The sequence below is a fragment of the Hippocampus guttulatus genome, chromosome 20 (assembly GCF_054856545.1).
Source record: "Hippocampus guttulatus isolate MCC_2025c chromosome 20, RoL_Hgut_1.0, whole genome shotgun sequence".
Lineage (NCBI taxonomy): Eukaryota > Metazoa > Chordata > Actinopteri > Syngnathiformes > Syngnathidae > Hippocampus > Hippocampus guttulatus.
The window spans coordinates 10677476-10692669 of record NC_141280.1 but is presented as its reverse complement, the minus strand read 5'-3'; the positions used below and the strand labels follow the sequence as shown (position 1 = coordinate 10692669).

General features: G+C 42.8%; 1 protein-coding gene across 5 annotated transcripts in view; it reads left to right on the top strand.

Annotated features, from left to right (window-relative positions):
- The window catches only part of map3k7 (mitogen-activated protein kinase kinase kinase 7), a 28620-nt gene extending 18930 nt beyond the window's left edge, over positions 1-9690 (top strand). For 3 of the 5 annotated variants that reach the window (XM_086100143.1, XM_086100144.1, XM_086100145.1), the window contains exons 11-18: positions 660-778; positions 883-1030; positions 1353-1433; positions 3685-3752; positions 6507-6606; positions 6757-6818; positions 6934-7049; positions 8325-9690. In XM_086100143.1, the coding sequence (XP_085956269.1) occupies positions 660-778; positions 883-1030; positions 1353-1433; positions 3685-3752; positions 6507-6606; positions 6757-6818; positions 6934-7049; positions 8325-8505 (875 nt within the window). In that variant the 3' untranslated portion in view covers positions 8506-9690. The remainder of the gene's footprint in view (positions 1-659; positions 779-882; positions 1031-1352; positions 1434-3684; positions 3753-6506; positions 6607-6756; positions 6819-6933; positions 7050-8324) is intronic. The other 2 variants (XM_086100146.1, XM_086100147.1) reach the window with 1 other exon arrangement.
- Positions 9691-15194: the final 5504 nt, after the last annotated feature.

Genomic DNA, 15194 nt, shown 5'->3' with positions numbered 1-15194 from the left:
CATAAATTCAATATTGGGTCTCGAAATGCATCAATAATCTGGAATTGATTGGAAGTGAAATGTAGACCCCGGAATCAAAATGGAGTATTGAGGTGTCAATAGATTCCCACCCCTAGTAAAAACGTACAAAATCACAACTGGGGTTGGCATGGCTCAGTGGTAGCTTGATCGTTTCTCAACCTGGAGGTTTGCTGTTCGATCCCCCATTGCAACCATGTCGAAGTGTCCTTGAGATAGATACTGAAGCCGCAGTTGCTCCTGGTGCTGCGTCACCTATAGGTGAATGAGCTAACAGCGTGAAGCGCTTTGAGTAGCGGAGCGATATAAATGTGTCAGCCCTTTAACCATTTACAACTGCATTGGCAACAGCAGAGCTTGGTTTTCAGACCAAATGTAGCATTGTTCAGCACAATTACCAGTCTTCAATGACTGCAGTCAAAAAACGGCGGTTGCCTTGAAAGATACAACTCATTTTCTGCCGCGCCCTATATATGAAAACAGTTTTAACATAGGCCATTCATTGAAGGTGTGACTTATAATCCGAAATGCCTTATAGTGCGGAAAATACGGTACTTTGTTTCCTTATATTGACAGACATCAAAAGATTTTGGGTGGGTGGAATCTGTTGAAATTATGCTTTTTTTCCCCTTGGAAAACAGGTTCATATGTGGACAGCACTGGCAACAAAAGTGATGCAAACATTGAGCGCAGTGATTCTCAAGGAAGCAGCGACACAATTAAGATCACACCCCAGTTTGCGCCTCACCTCAAGCCAAAGGTAAAGTCACATTAAAGTCTTTATTTTGATTTTGGGGGGGGGGGGGGGAATGAATGTTGAACAAAGCAATTGCAGATTAAGTAACTCTTAATTTGGTTTTCCAGGGAGACCCTTTGAGGACGTTGCCTCTTTCCAGAGGGGGTAGTTTTGAGAGTCTGCCTGCTCGAACACAGGGCTTGATATCCTCTGACAATAAACGAATGAGTGCTGACCTGTCAGAGTTGGAGCCCAAAATAGGATTTGTCCCAGCAGGTAATAGAAGACAGTTTAAGATGTGTTTTTTTTAACTTCTTGTTATTTAGACTTGATCATTGACATTGGAGGGAGGCCTTTCTGAGGACCTATCGGAGCCCAGACCTGTATGAAGGGGAAAAAAATATATATTTAGCTGCAAATATTGACAGACATTGCCACTTGACAGCATCTGGAATGAATGGGATGCATGTTGCCCTTGCAAAAAGTAAACTCTGCATGTGTCTTGGCCTGCCTTTCCAGTCCAGTTGGCTTCCAGTCTATCATAGTCTGCACGCTTCTTTGTGTATGCAGCTGTATGCATGTGTATATGTTTTTGCAGCACGCCCGCAGTATAAACGAGGCCATCGTAAAACAGCATCTTATGGCACCATTCTGGATGTTCCCAAGATCGTCGTCACAGGTATAAGATGGACTGCTGAGCCTCCCGCTAATTGGGTTTAATTGGTTTTGGTCACGATCTTGGGTTGCTCTGCTCTGACTCATTCTCCTGTGTGTCACTCCTCGACGTAAGGGTTACGTAATGTGAAAAGGGTTAATTATGAAATTCAAGAGTCATTTGAAGGAAAAAAAAGTATCTTTATGAGCTTGTCCTGGAGTTGCACACACAGAGCTGCCTTTTATGCTGTGATTTTAGTTAAATTAAAAAAAATACGGCACCAGTTAGAATTGGAGCTTTGTCATGCCGGTTTGAATACATCAGTTTTACAATTGCATTCGATAATTATTCTAACTGGGGGCTTGTCCTTTGTCATATGACTGGCTTGCTGGTAGAAGATCCTGTGTAGAAAGCTTACATTTGTTTTTCACACTGTTGCTTGGCCTGGCTCTTCCACCTAACTCTCCGCTGATTGACTACATCCTCTCATTTTTTTGAGAGGTTGTCATGATTAAAGGTGAAGATAGAATTGAGACAGTTCTGATAACCGTCCTGTGTGTGGTCTCGAGACGCAAGTCAAATCCATTGACTATCAGTTAAAATTGTATGTAATTACATTTGGCAGATTCAGTTAAACACGCCAGTAATGTATTTTCACGATCATAAGACGCACTTATAAGTCTTAAATTTTCTTCAAAATGTACGGGGCACCTAATAATGTCTTGTGTATACACTGAGTGCCAAAATCCTACTTGGGCTACGGCAAGAGATGAGGGACAAGCATTTGTGCATTTTGAAATACAACAAACTGTTTGCAGATAAACCACAAACCAGCCCAACCACATCACCAACATGGACGAAGTGCCGCTCACTTTCGACACCCCAGTGAACCACACTGTATAGAATACAATAACATAATACATCCTGATTTATACAATGCTTTCACAACAGCTGCATCTGTAACAAAGCAGTTCACATAAAATAAAAAAATAATAAAAAACATAACATCGAAACACGGACAGTCGTGCAATCTTAACCACTTTACCCTCATGCGCTTTGTTGTTTGAAGCAGTTCGAGATGATCATTGGATCAGAGACGTCATGCTCAAAATGTGAACACGTCTGCTCCAAGCAAAATTGGAAAGTCAACAAGAAGCTGTAGTGACGAAAAAAGTGATTGGTTCACCTCTCCTGTCCCATGTCCCTCTCCCGCTTCAATTCCAAGCGGCGACTCTTAAGTTCCAAATATCCATCCGCGCTCCGCGCCGACGCTCCTATCTGCTCATCCTCGGCTCGAGCAGCCATCCATCCAGCCGCACCAACGCAGACTGTCCAACAGCGCCACCATCTCCACTGAACAAAACAGGACTGTGAAAAATACTGCTCATTACTGGCGGAAAAAACAGAAGCGCCCCGGCTGTCCAGCACTGACAGTCAAATGGTGCCGACATTCCTCCCAATCAAAATCAGTGCTGGTACATGCGTGCTGCAGAGAAGGCGCAGCCACCAAGAACAGATTATTCTCCTTTGATGAATGTCGTGGCCAAAAAAAACGCTAAAAACAATCCACATCGGGTCCACACGACATAACAACAAACACCATGTGACAAAACAAAAGACAAAAACAACAACAAAAACAAAAATCAAGACTCTTGAAGAGCACTTGACGGCAGCTGCCGACGAGGGTGCCATCTTGGGGGGCGGAGGGGGACCAGCACGGTAGTGATACGCACAACGGAGCACGAGAAGTTGGCTTTTACGATTGTGTTTGGTTGCCATGGTAATGGACAGAAATGGCCAAACTCAAGTTGCAAGCGGCGTGGGAGAGATAGTGGACACAGCTTTACAAAGACTGGGAGGCAGCAACGCCTGGCAAGTTATGCCACAATTTGTGAAGGGATTGTGTCTGCCTGCGCTGTTGTTAGAATTTTCGCAAAAGTCGGCATCATTTCTGATGCATGCTATTATATTTTTTAAGCAAGCGTACATTTCACCATGCCTGCGTCCAATTATACAATGCGTCTTATGTATGTTAAATACAGAAATAGCAACCGTAACTGACACTGCACCCTTTCATACGGTGCACCGTATGATCGTGAAAATACCATAGTTTACATTCTGGTCAATAACAAAATCTCAAACATAAGATGTGATATTTTTTCAAACTGACAGTGCCCAACGTAAAAGCTTAGGTTTTTGTCATGCACTACATATGACACAGACTAAAAGGACTTTTTTATTTTTTTGGTCCTTGTTTTTTCTACCATGTTCACAGCCACATGTGAGCCTCAGAGGCGCCGCTCTGTGCAGGATTTGCCAGGGATTGGCACGGAATCCACCCAGGTAAGTCAAACCATCGTGGCGGTGTGAAACTTTAAATGTATGGAAAAGGAGCGTTTCCTCCAACGTCAGGAGGTAAAGTCTTTCCGATATCCAAAACAGCTGCCCTAATTGTATTGGTATCTAATTTCATACAGTTGCGCACAATAGATTCACTTTCCCTGACAGAATTTGCAGGATGTGTAGCATTCCATAAAGAAAACAAGTCATAAGGCAAAACCACTTGTTTACAGAGAAGCCTGAAATTCAGCTGAAGTTTATTTTTGGGGGGTTTTCTCTGCATTCCAAGGAGTTTTTCTGGCATTTGTGACTGAAACCAAAATTTCGCAAATGATGCCAATATCTGGAAACATTTGAACTGTAATACTGTATAACCTGATTTATATAAATGAGACGATAGGAACTGATTTGAAAAAGAAAAAAACAATCATAAATATTGCTGCCGTCGAATCCTTATACCTCAAACATTAATGTTGCATCATAAAACAGAGCAAACCACTTTCAACACTTTAGATTGGCCAATAATTTGTAAAAATAATACCCACACATCTGGCCCATATTTTTGGCAATGTGTTTCAGGCATCAAATTGAAAATGAGAGAGTGTTTGGAGGCTGGGTGGGGGGGAAACATGCATCAGTTTGAACATGAAATGTCTTGCCTTTATAGTGTATTCAATTGACCAAAGTCAAGTCCATTTTCTTTATCTAGCCCAAACCCTGGAGAACCCAGGGGGTCTAATTTGGCCCCTATAAATTCTGCTACTCAAATGCTACCCTTAAATCCCAAAGGGTCAAATTTGGCCCTAATTGTAAATTAGGATTAAAGCATGACATTTTTGAAAAATCATATATTTTGGTGTTCAGTGAACACATAGCAGTCATTTAATGTATGACTTATGTATCATTTTCCAAAGAAGAAAGGGTTATTGGGTTCTCCAGGGTTAATCACAGTCTCAAAGGGCTTCACAACCCCACAGTGGGCAATTATTAACAATAATTATTTCATTTTAAAAAGTTTTTGCAAATCATTGTCTTCTCTCATCATGTTTTACACCACATCCCAACTTAATTGGAATTGGGGTTTGTCCAATAGGGACCTCGCAGCGGACCCTAAAAAAGAATAAAAATATCTTGAGATGGAATGGCCCCGAACAAACAATTCATCCCATTTGTCTTGGTTACATTTCATGCTCCGTAAAATCTAATCAGGGATTGCTTTTTGCTGTTATCTCGCCAACGATTTCTTGCACCCCCTCTCAATAAAATAATTACCGTAAATTCCGGATTACAAGATGCTACTTTTTTTCCACACTTTCAACACTGCGGCGTGTAATATGAAGCGGCTTTAAAAAAAAAATTCCATCGCGGGAAAAACATGGACCCATAAAATGAATGAGTCTTTCACTGAGGTCCAATGAGATTGTATGACTAATCACAACTTCCGCTCTTTTTGCCATAGCGGGGGGAAAATGTGTTACCCGGCAACAGTCGACCAATAAAATGAATGAGTAGTACACAGGGGTCCAATGAAATTGTATGATTACCGGAAATCACGACTTCCTTATTTCAATCTTTCTTCTAACCCTGATCAACATGGAGAATACCAGACGAAAAGCATATGATGCAGCTTTTAAACTAAAAGCGATCACTCTGGCAGTTAAAGAAGGAAATCGAGCTACTGCCCGTAATCTTAGCATAGACGAGTCGATGGTGCGAAGGTGGAGGCTCCGGCAAGAAGAACTGAGCCAGTGTAAAAAGACAACCAAAGCTTTTAAAGCTTTGAAAGGTGGGCCGTCGTGGTGTTATAGATTCATGAAATGGAAAAGTCTGTCTATTAGGGCACGCACGACGTTGTGTCAGCAGCTCCCTCCCAATTACGAGGACAAACTTGCTTCGTTCCGCACATTCACACAAACAAAGATAGCGGAGAATTCCATCAGCCCAGATGAAATAATAAATACGGACGAAGACCCTCTGACATTTGATTTTCCTCTCACTCGGACTGTAAATAAAAAAGGTGACCCCCCCCCCCCCCCCCCCCCCGTCATACTGAAAACAAGCGGCCACAAGAGAACACATTTTACCTGTGTTTTGAGCCGCGCAGCATTGGGCCTAAAGCTGCCAACGATGATCATTTTTAAGCGGCTGACTATAGAAATAATTTCATATGTCTTTTCCCATTTATATGATTTGCATTATTCTATTCTCTTTAAAGCCTAGTGGGCTGCAGTATTTCTCCTCGTAATTACGCAAATGCACATCAAGATCTCTCTTTGTCTGGCCTCTTATTATGTGTTTCAGCATAATTTCGTTGTGCAAATGCATTGATCATGCTCATAAAAATATGGAGATTATTTTCACCTCAAGAAATTTTGCGTTTTTTTTCTGCGGGGGTTCAGAGGGGGACCGCACCCGGAGGCGCTCCACGGCGGCAGGGACGCGGAAGCGAACCCCCGCCTACTCATTGGCCAGCGGTTTATAGTACGGTGCGGCGCATATATTTACAAAATTGATTTTTCTTCATAAATCTGAGCATGCGGCTCTTAATCAGGTGCGGTCTGTAGCCCAGAATTTACGGTATGTGATGGCTCATTGTTCACAGCTGATATTTCCATTCCTTTTGCAAAGTTATTCAGTCGGGGCTTAATACCTTACCTTAGTATCAAACTTTATGATGCGTGCAATTTGTCTCTCGGCCCTTTTGGCACAACCCTGGATAAATAAGTCTTGATACAAGCCATTTATGTCCTCTTGCAGGGAAGTCGGAATAGTAGCCGATCTTCGAGTCCCAGTTTGAGGATGATGCTGCCCGAAAAGGCAAACAGCAGAGGTTACTTCTCCCCCGATGACCCCACAGGTACTTACTGCAGCCGTTCAAGTTAATAAAGATAAACATTTGATCAGCCAACTTACAATGATGTCATAGTCGGTTATTGAACAGTTGTTGGTAACGGCAAGCATATTCCTTGAGAGATTCCTACAGATTCATGACCACTTTGTTTCATAGACACCAACGGCTCAGACAATTCAATTCCAATGGCTTACCTCACCCTTGACCATCAACTGCAGGTATATATTTTTTATTCAGTTTTATATCTATAAAATGTTGCTATTACAATCCCTTTCTGACATAATGCATATTTGCAATGTAAAGTGGTAACCGCACCATTGCATTGTATTCCAGCCACTTCCTCCTTTCCCCAACTCAAAAGAGTCTATGGCCGTTTTTGAGCAGCATTGCAAAATGGCACAAGAGTATCTGAAAGTGCAAACAGAGATCGCCCTGCTAATCCAGAGGAAGTAAGTCAAGCAACGCTGTCGAAAAAATCTCATATTCATTACATCCCAAATAGTTATTTGCTGAAGTTTCGTCATCCCCTTTTGCTGTTGGAGGCAGAGCACACGCTCCGCTCACAATTTTAGCTGTTTACTCTCCGGCTTCTACTGTCTGCATTGGGCGCCGTTTTTGGGGGCACTCTGAATAACCGACCGGCACACGTGAACAACGTTCTGAGGTTCCGAGCGGTCCAAGTGAAGGAGCGTGAACAGACTGTTTTTCTGTCCGTACCCACGATGAGGGAACGAAGCTTTGGGGGGGCCGACGACCTCTCCAGCGCGTTTGGAAATATTCTCAGCGCGCACTGCTTGACTTCAACTGTTGGGAAACTCAGAGGATTGTCGAAATGTGCCTTTCAGTTTATCCCGAGGGCACCAAAAATCAAGCGCTGGTGTGCGCTTTTGCCGCTTTAACTGGAAATATGGCGTGCCAGTACATCAGGCAGTCCAGATGCAAGCAGTTCAAGAGGGGAACTGCGCCCTGCTTCTCCGAACACACACACACAGTCGTGTCACTGACGGGCGTCAGTGAATTTGTGAACGCGACCCTCATGTTAATTGCCTTGGATTTTAAACAATTCTAATTTAAAACAACTCTCCCCTTAAATCATGGGTGTCAAACTCATTTATGGCGCGGCCACGTTTTAGTTACCGTTTCACTTGGAGGGCCGATATAACTGAAACCATAAAAAAGTCAAGAATAACTGTTGATTCAACTCGTGTTTAAGTTACTATACATCTGTGCTGTATGTTGCACATACAACACATTTGACAATAATGTTGTACTTGATACTTGACATCAGGAGGGGTTTGGTAACAAGAAAGTGCTTTGAATTTATCTCTTATTTATTACATATGAGAATTAAAAATGTTGGTAGACATTTTAGAAAGGATCATGGAAGTTGAGATGCTTGAGCTGCTTTTGCGGGCCACATAAAATGATGTGGCTGGACAGATTTGGCCCTCGGGCCTTGAGTTTGACACCTGTGCCTTAAATTAAATTTAAAAAAAAGAAGACATTTCTTGACTGGTGTGACTTAGATGTAAGAAAGATTGCAAGAGAAAATGCAAAAAGTTATGGTCGCAATTGAGTGCATCTGTAAAAACCAAACCAAACGTATCGTGAGGGTCCACTGTCAACCTAATTGTTGTTAAAACGAGGTTCCACTCTACTGGTCTGCTATGAGAAATGAGTCAGTAAGATTGCTTCTTAAATTTCCTCCGTTGTCATCTTTGAAGAAAGGAACTCTTTGCTGAACTGGACCAAGATGAGAAGGACCAGCAGAACACGTCCCGTCTGGTGCAGGAACACAAAAAACTACTGGAAGAGAACAAGAGTCTGTCCACATACTACCAGAAGTGCAAAAAACAGCTGGAGCTGATTCGGGTCCAGCAACAGAAGAGACAGGGAACTTTGTGATTTGGACACCTGGTCTCCGGCGTAAAGTCAAATGCGTGTGCACAAACACACAACACACACACACACCAGTTCAGTGCTGGTATACCCTGCATGTCACACAGTAGTGTCTGCCTCTGTCCAGCAGAGAGGTGTCTTCTGTACATATATTTGCACATATTCACAGTGTAATCTGTGACTGCAGACCAAACAATCACTGCATCCCAGAGCCTCCACAGGGCTTCGGTATGGAGTTTTGCTTTCTATTGCAGCTGAGTGTGACAGCAGGTTGGTGAGGGTGGTTTGTGTATTTTACAGGTTGCTCTCAGGGCCTCTTGGCAGACCAGTTGATGGATTTTTTTTTTCATTCCTTAAGCATTCTCTGGTACCCTTTGAGCAGCCGATGGCAAAATCGTCCTCGAGAATGTGAAGAAAAAAAAAAAAGCAAGGCTGCTCTTCAACATGATCGCGTGCGGAATTCATGGAATGTGTAGAAGGATAATTGGCACCTATTCTACGAAGTGTGTGTGGATGCCGTCCCCCGCCCTTAGGTGTAGCAGTGTATTTATATTCAACCTCTCTTTTTCCATTCAGCGTTGTCCTGGCAGAGACCATGATGAATTACTCCGGGGACTTTACATTCAGTATTTGGTTCAGAGATGGTTGTTTCTTGGTCATACGTTTGTGTTCCTTAGAAAAAGACTCTCTGCGTGTCCACCCGGATGCAAAAACAAAAAACAACAACACCCGATACCCTTTCGGAGCCGATAAGAGAAGCTGTGGATTCCACATTTAAAACATTTTTATATTTGACCTAAACGTTGTTTTGATTTTTTTTTTTGTTGTCTTTTTCTATTTCACAGTCATTGTTAGTTTTGACGTTTTATGGGGTGCGGGATTTCTGAAGTAAGAGGCCTCTAGAGGCCCATACATACCGTTTTTAGTTCACGTGTTGCCTTAGAACGTGCCTGCATTTTTCAGTGCTTGACTTGTTTTGCGTGACGATTGGTGAAAATGAGGAAAAAAGGCAAAGTAATGGACATTGGATGAATTGTACTCAAACGTCGTTTTAATTCTATCAATTCATACCCCTCAAGTATTTTTGCACAATCACTGTTTTATCTGTCAAGTACAAATCCGTAATTACAATTTTAAAACACTTGGCAAGTCATTAAAAATGATGCATTTTGTTCATGCACATCGATTGAGTTTCTGTCTCATGGTTTTTCTTTTTATTGATACATACATGCATACAGGTCCTCAGCAACTTACAATGTGTGGTTTGGGTGACAGTGAGACACCGTCATGAAATAAACTGTTTCAACGGAGAAAAATATGCATTCTTTTTGTTGTTTATCAGACGTTTTTCACATCTGCTTCTCTCTCGCTCTCTGTTTATAGTCTCTTTACAATTAAAATAATTTATTCAAAGGCAGTCGTTGAAATATTTTAACTCCCTTTTTTTCCACCAGTAGTGGGCATTCCGTCAGTACTGATGGAAGGTCCGTCCTTCAGTCAGTCACTAATGATGTTCTTACCCCTCGCCATAAAAAGAAAAAAAAAAAAGAGATCAAGCACGAACAGAGGTAGCTTTTCATCCGTCAGCGTTATCGTCACAAACAGACCTCTCAGTCCGGCAAAGTACCCCCCACCCCAATCACCTGTCAAGGTTAAAATGGTCAACAGCACGCTTGCTTGCGTTGACTATATATGTACAGTAGATGGCGGTATGCACCAAAGATACATTAGAGCTCTATTTTCGAATGTGGACGACCTCAAGTAATTAATGAGCTCAAATCTTAGAAAATACATTTGAATACTTGAGACCTTACAGAGAAATTCGTGTGAGGTAAGTTTTAAAATTCTAGTTTTATTTTTGGGAACCGTAGGGTTAAATAGGAGGTTATATATTATGCATACCCGTAGTCCCATTTCAGGAGATAGCAATAATTCACCAAAAGACAACGAGGAGGATGTCGAAGATAAAGCATTGATTGATTGTCATGGCAAGTTTGTTACGGTTCCGGAAGGGGCCGGAACAGAATCGGACTCTCCAAACGTGGACTCAGATGGAATTGAACAGAACAAGATTATTCATACAAAAATGAACAAATGATGCTAGTTGTTACAATAACCAGGGAAAAACAAAACTAACTAAAATGCAAAAGGCGTGAAAAGACAAGATGTCAAAACACAAAGGATACAAAATCGAGATTAAGTTTAACAACAAAAATACTTACTATGAAGAATGAAAAAACGAGGCGAGAATATATGTGATATGCAAGAAAATATGGATACGAGATTTATAAAGAAAGGAATTTTTAAACCATTTACACATGTGCATATAAAATCTAAATGTAAGTCCTGCCTACACTTTAGAAACGAAGGAGCGTGTTATTAAATGTGTAAAGAATAACGTAATCACATGACCTTGATATCGTCTGCTGTGTTGGGTCTGTCTGACTGAGGCTGCTGTTGTCTTCTACTCTGATCAAAACAGTGTGTCCCCTAACGGATACTCCATGAATCACACCTTATTAAAACTATTCATTCCATGTCTTTTATGCATTTTTTCACTTTTAAATGATCCTGCGGGCCTGATCGAACCTCCTTGGGGGCCGGTTCTAGCCCGCGGGCCGCATATTTGCCACCCCTGATCTATGGCAACAATGCGACACAGGTCTTTGGGTCAGGGGAGCAAAACTTTTTGGCCTTTTAGGAGTCAAAACAGAGGCAGGCAGCCAGCAAAATAGATTGTGTTTTACTTTATTCAGCTGCATCAGTTTATTCAGTTGCATGCATGTGACGTACTGACGTACGTTTTTGACGCCGACGCGAAATGGACAAACATTGCCTTGGAACGCTTTAAACGCGCCACTGGTCATCCCACCGCGCGTACTGCATTGGAACGCCTCCAGTTGAGCACAAGGAGGCGTTGGTGGATTTGTTTATTAAATCCAACACCCCACTCACTAGCTCTACTACTGTGGAGGAGGGGGTTTTTTTTCAACATCCTGAGGCCAAACAGGACCTGGCCAAGTGCAATTGAGAATCTGTGGAAAGATCTGAAAATTGGTGCTCACGGTCGCTCTCCATCTGATCTGCCTGAGCTCGAGCTGTTCAGCAAGGAAGAATGGGCAAACATTTCAGCCTCAAGATATGCAAACCTGATAGAAAGAACAGGGATAGGGAACTCTGGTTTCTCAAGGGCCATATCCTGCCAGTTTTCAAGCTCTCCCTACTCCAACACACCTAATTGAAATGATCAGGATAATTTCAGGCTGCTTTAGAGCTTGCTCATGACCTGTTTTTTGAATCAGGTATGTCGGAGGAGGGATTGGTGTTGATTCTCACCTGCCCCCCCCCCCCAAAAAAAAAATCCGATTTGACATCTTTGAGTTTGAAGCCTGAAATGTGGCATTGGATCAAAAAGATCTTTCGCAATCTGCTGTACGTGAATGGTTCAAACATTTTTTTCTTTCGATTTCAGATAACTCTGAGAATACATTTGAATAAAGAGCAACGAATTGAGCATTTCAGACTGAAATCAACCTCGCGTTCTGCTGACAGAGACTCATCTCTTTTCCTTCCGCTTGTGTTTGAAGCTGACCTCTCAACGGGGAGCACTGACTCATTTCATGGTGGCGAAATTATGTCATCTTCTTTCCTCAGGCAGGTAGTGTGTGTGTGTGTGTGTGTGCGTGTGTGTGTGTGAGAGACCTGCCCTTGGCCGTCACTGATCTAATTGGAAGAAAGGAAGTTTGAGTTCGTGTTGCCAGCTTTTTCCAGTGCTCTTTTGTTCCGACGAGTGACATATCACATCAGACGGAAATCGAGGGTGTCTGAGAAAGAAAAGTGCCGTGCTTATTTTCCACGCGATTGCCATTGTTTCCCCACTCATGACAGTTTAGACTCCGATATAAAATGTCACTTGCGGTTCAGGTATACAGTGTCTAGATTTGATACTTGACACCGAGTTTAGGCTCGCAACCGTGTAATTTTGCAATTCATCCACCCGTCCTGTTTCTTAACCATTTATGCTCACAAGAATTAGCTAAAATATGTAAATGAGGTAAACTGTTACACCATTAAGGGATGTTAAGGCAGCTCTGCCTTTTTTTTTTTTAAACATGGGGAGATTGACTGTACGCTTTAGATTGTATCTATGGCAAGGTTGCCATGGAAACTGGATGACAGAAATAGGCTAACTATGGCACAGAGAAATGAAGTAGTTCTCTATAGTGGACAGAATTTAGGTCATCATATCTTGTCTGTTGGTCTATAAATTCCACTGTGTTCTAGCTCCATTAATCAGGACAATCATATGGAACGTGCGGTTGTTTCTTAAAGTGTCTGCAGGCAACTACTTTGAAAAGAAAAAGAGAATAATTGAAATCCCCCGGTTCTGGCAACGCATTTATTGTTGTCACGGACAATTGTGACATTTTTGACAATTGTGTTTCTAACCTTGAGCTTTTACCCCAAGGTGAATAAACTGCGATACAAACTGCCTTCAAGTGTCAACTAATAAATGGCATGGAAAATGCCAGTGGAAATACAAACGGAAAATGCTTGACATCATCTCAAATATAAGGAGTGAAATGTTCTGATTAACCCGACGATCAAGGTCGGTTGTGAAATGTAACGTGATGAAATAAAGGCCATGATAATGACATAATTATAAGGAGACGTAATTATAAGGAAATCTTGTTGTTTTATTGAAACAAAATTCCAGTGATGTGCTAACAAATTCATCTTTCAAGAATAAAATGTATGTAATAAGATGTACTCGCAGCACAACAAACTTTTTCCACCTTCTCAGAACTTGTCTTCTGCTCAACTTTCAGAAACAGCTTGATGGGGGGTAATTTGTCACAAATTTAACACATTACAGGAAAAGCACATATTAAATTTTGGCACTGACCATTAACGCATCCATCCATCCATCCATTTTCTGATCCGCTTTATCCTCACAAGGGTCACTGGGCGTGCTGGAGCCTATCCCAGCTGACTCCGGGCCATAGGCGGGGGACACCCTGAACTGGTTGCTAGCCAATCGCAGGACACATTGAGACGAACAACCGTCCGCACTCACAATCATACCCAGGGACATTTTTGGAGGTCCAATCAGATTGCCGTGCATGTTTTTGGAATGTGGGAGGAAACCGGAGTACCCTGAGAGAACCCATGCAGGCACGGGGAGAACACGCAAACTCCACAGGTAGGCCGGAGCTGGAATCGAACCCGATACCGCTGCACTGTGAGGTCGACGCGCAACCCACTGGGGCACCGGGCCGCACCATTACAGTAATTTAATCTCTTGCATTTTGGCACTGGCCGTAACAAAGTGGTGGCCCGGTGTTCGACTGGTTAGCGTGTTGCCCTCACAGTGCAGAGATGCAGGGTTCGATTCCGGCTCCGGCCTTCCTGTGTGGAGCTTGAATGTTCTCCCCGTGCTTGTGTGGGATTTCTCCGGGTACTTCGGTTTCCTTCCACATTCTAAAAACATCCATGGCAGATTGATGGAACACTTCAAATTGTCCCTATGTGTGATTGTGAGCACCAATGTTTGTTCGTCTCTGTGTGCCCTGCGATTGGCTGGCAACTAGTTCAGGGTGTACCCCGCCTACTGCCTGAACAACAGCTGGGATAGGCTCCAGCAAAAACGGCGGTTCTAAAATAGGGGGACGTGTACCCCAGGGGTACATAAAGGCACTTTAGGCAGGGATGTGAGATTTTTGAATCTATTTAAAAACTACTCCATGCTTGATGGCAGTAGTTGCCTCCCAGCTACTAAGAATGACAAAGATCCTCAGTGAAGCACAAGTGTCACACGAAAACTCAGTTCAGTGCTATGACATCAGTCTTCTTTTTAATTATTCATTCATTCATTTTCCGAACCGCTTTATCCTCACTAGGGTCGCGGGGGGTGCTGGAGCCTATCCCAGCTGTCTTCAGGCAGTAGGCGGGGGACACCCTGAATCAGTTGCCAGCCAATCGCAGGGCACACAGAGACGAACAACCATCCACGCCCACACGCACACCTCGGGACAATTTAGAGCGTCCAATCAGCCTGCCATGCATGTTTTTGGAATGTGGGAGGAAACCGCAGTACCCGGAGAAAACCCACGCAGGCCCGGGCAGAACATGCAAACTCCACACAAGGAGGCCGGAGAAATTGAACCTGGTACCTGCACTGTGAAGCCGACGTGCTAACCACTGGACTACCGGGCCGCCTTTTTTAATTATTAAATAGATATTTTAAGATTATTAAAAAATAATCAATTTTTGTTTTTTAATAATAATAATAATAATACATTTTATTTGTGGGCACCTTTCTAGGAACTCAAGGACACCTTACAACAAGCAGTTAAAATCACGAATACAATGTTAAAAACAACATCAAATAAAATAAGAAAAAATACAACAAAATAAAAATAATGGCTTTATGGTCCGTGTGAATAGGCTTGTCTAAACAGATGTATTTTGAGGCAGGATTTGAAATGTGTTAATGAGTCTGTATTGCAGAGGTCAGCGGGGAGTGTGTTCCAGAGCTGGGGAGCAGAGCGACTGAAGGCTCTGCTTCCCATGGTGATGAGGCGAGCGGGGGGGGGGGGGGGGGGGGGCAGAGAGGAGGAGAGAGGAGGAGGAACGAAGAGAGCGGACAGGTGTAGGAATATAGATGAGGTCAGATAGGTATGGAGGGGCTAGGT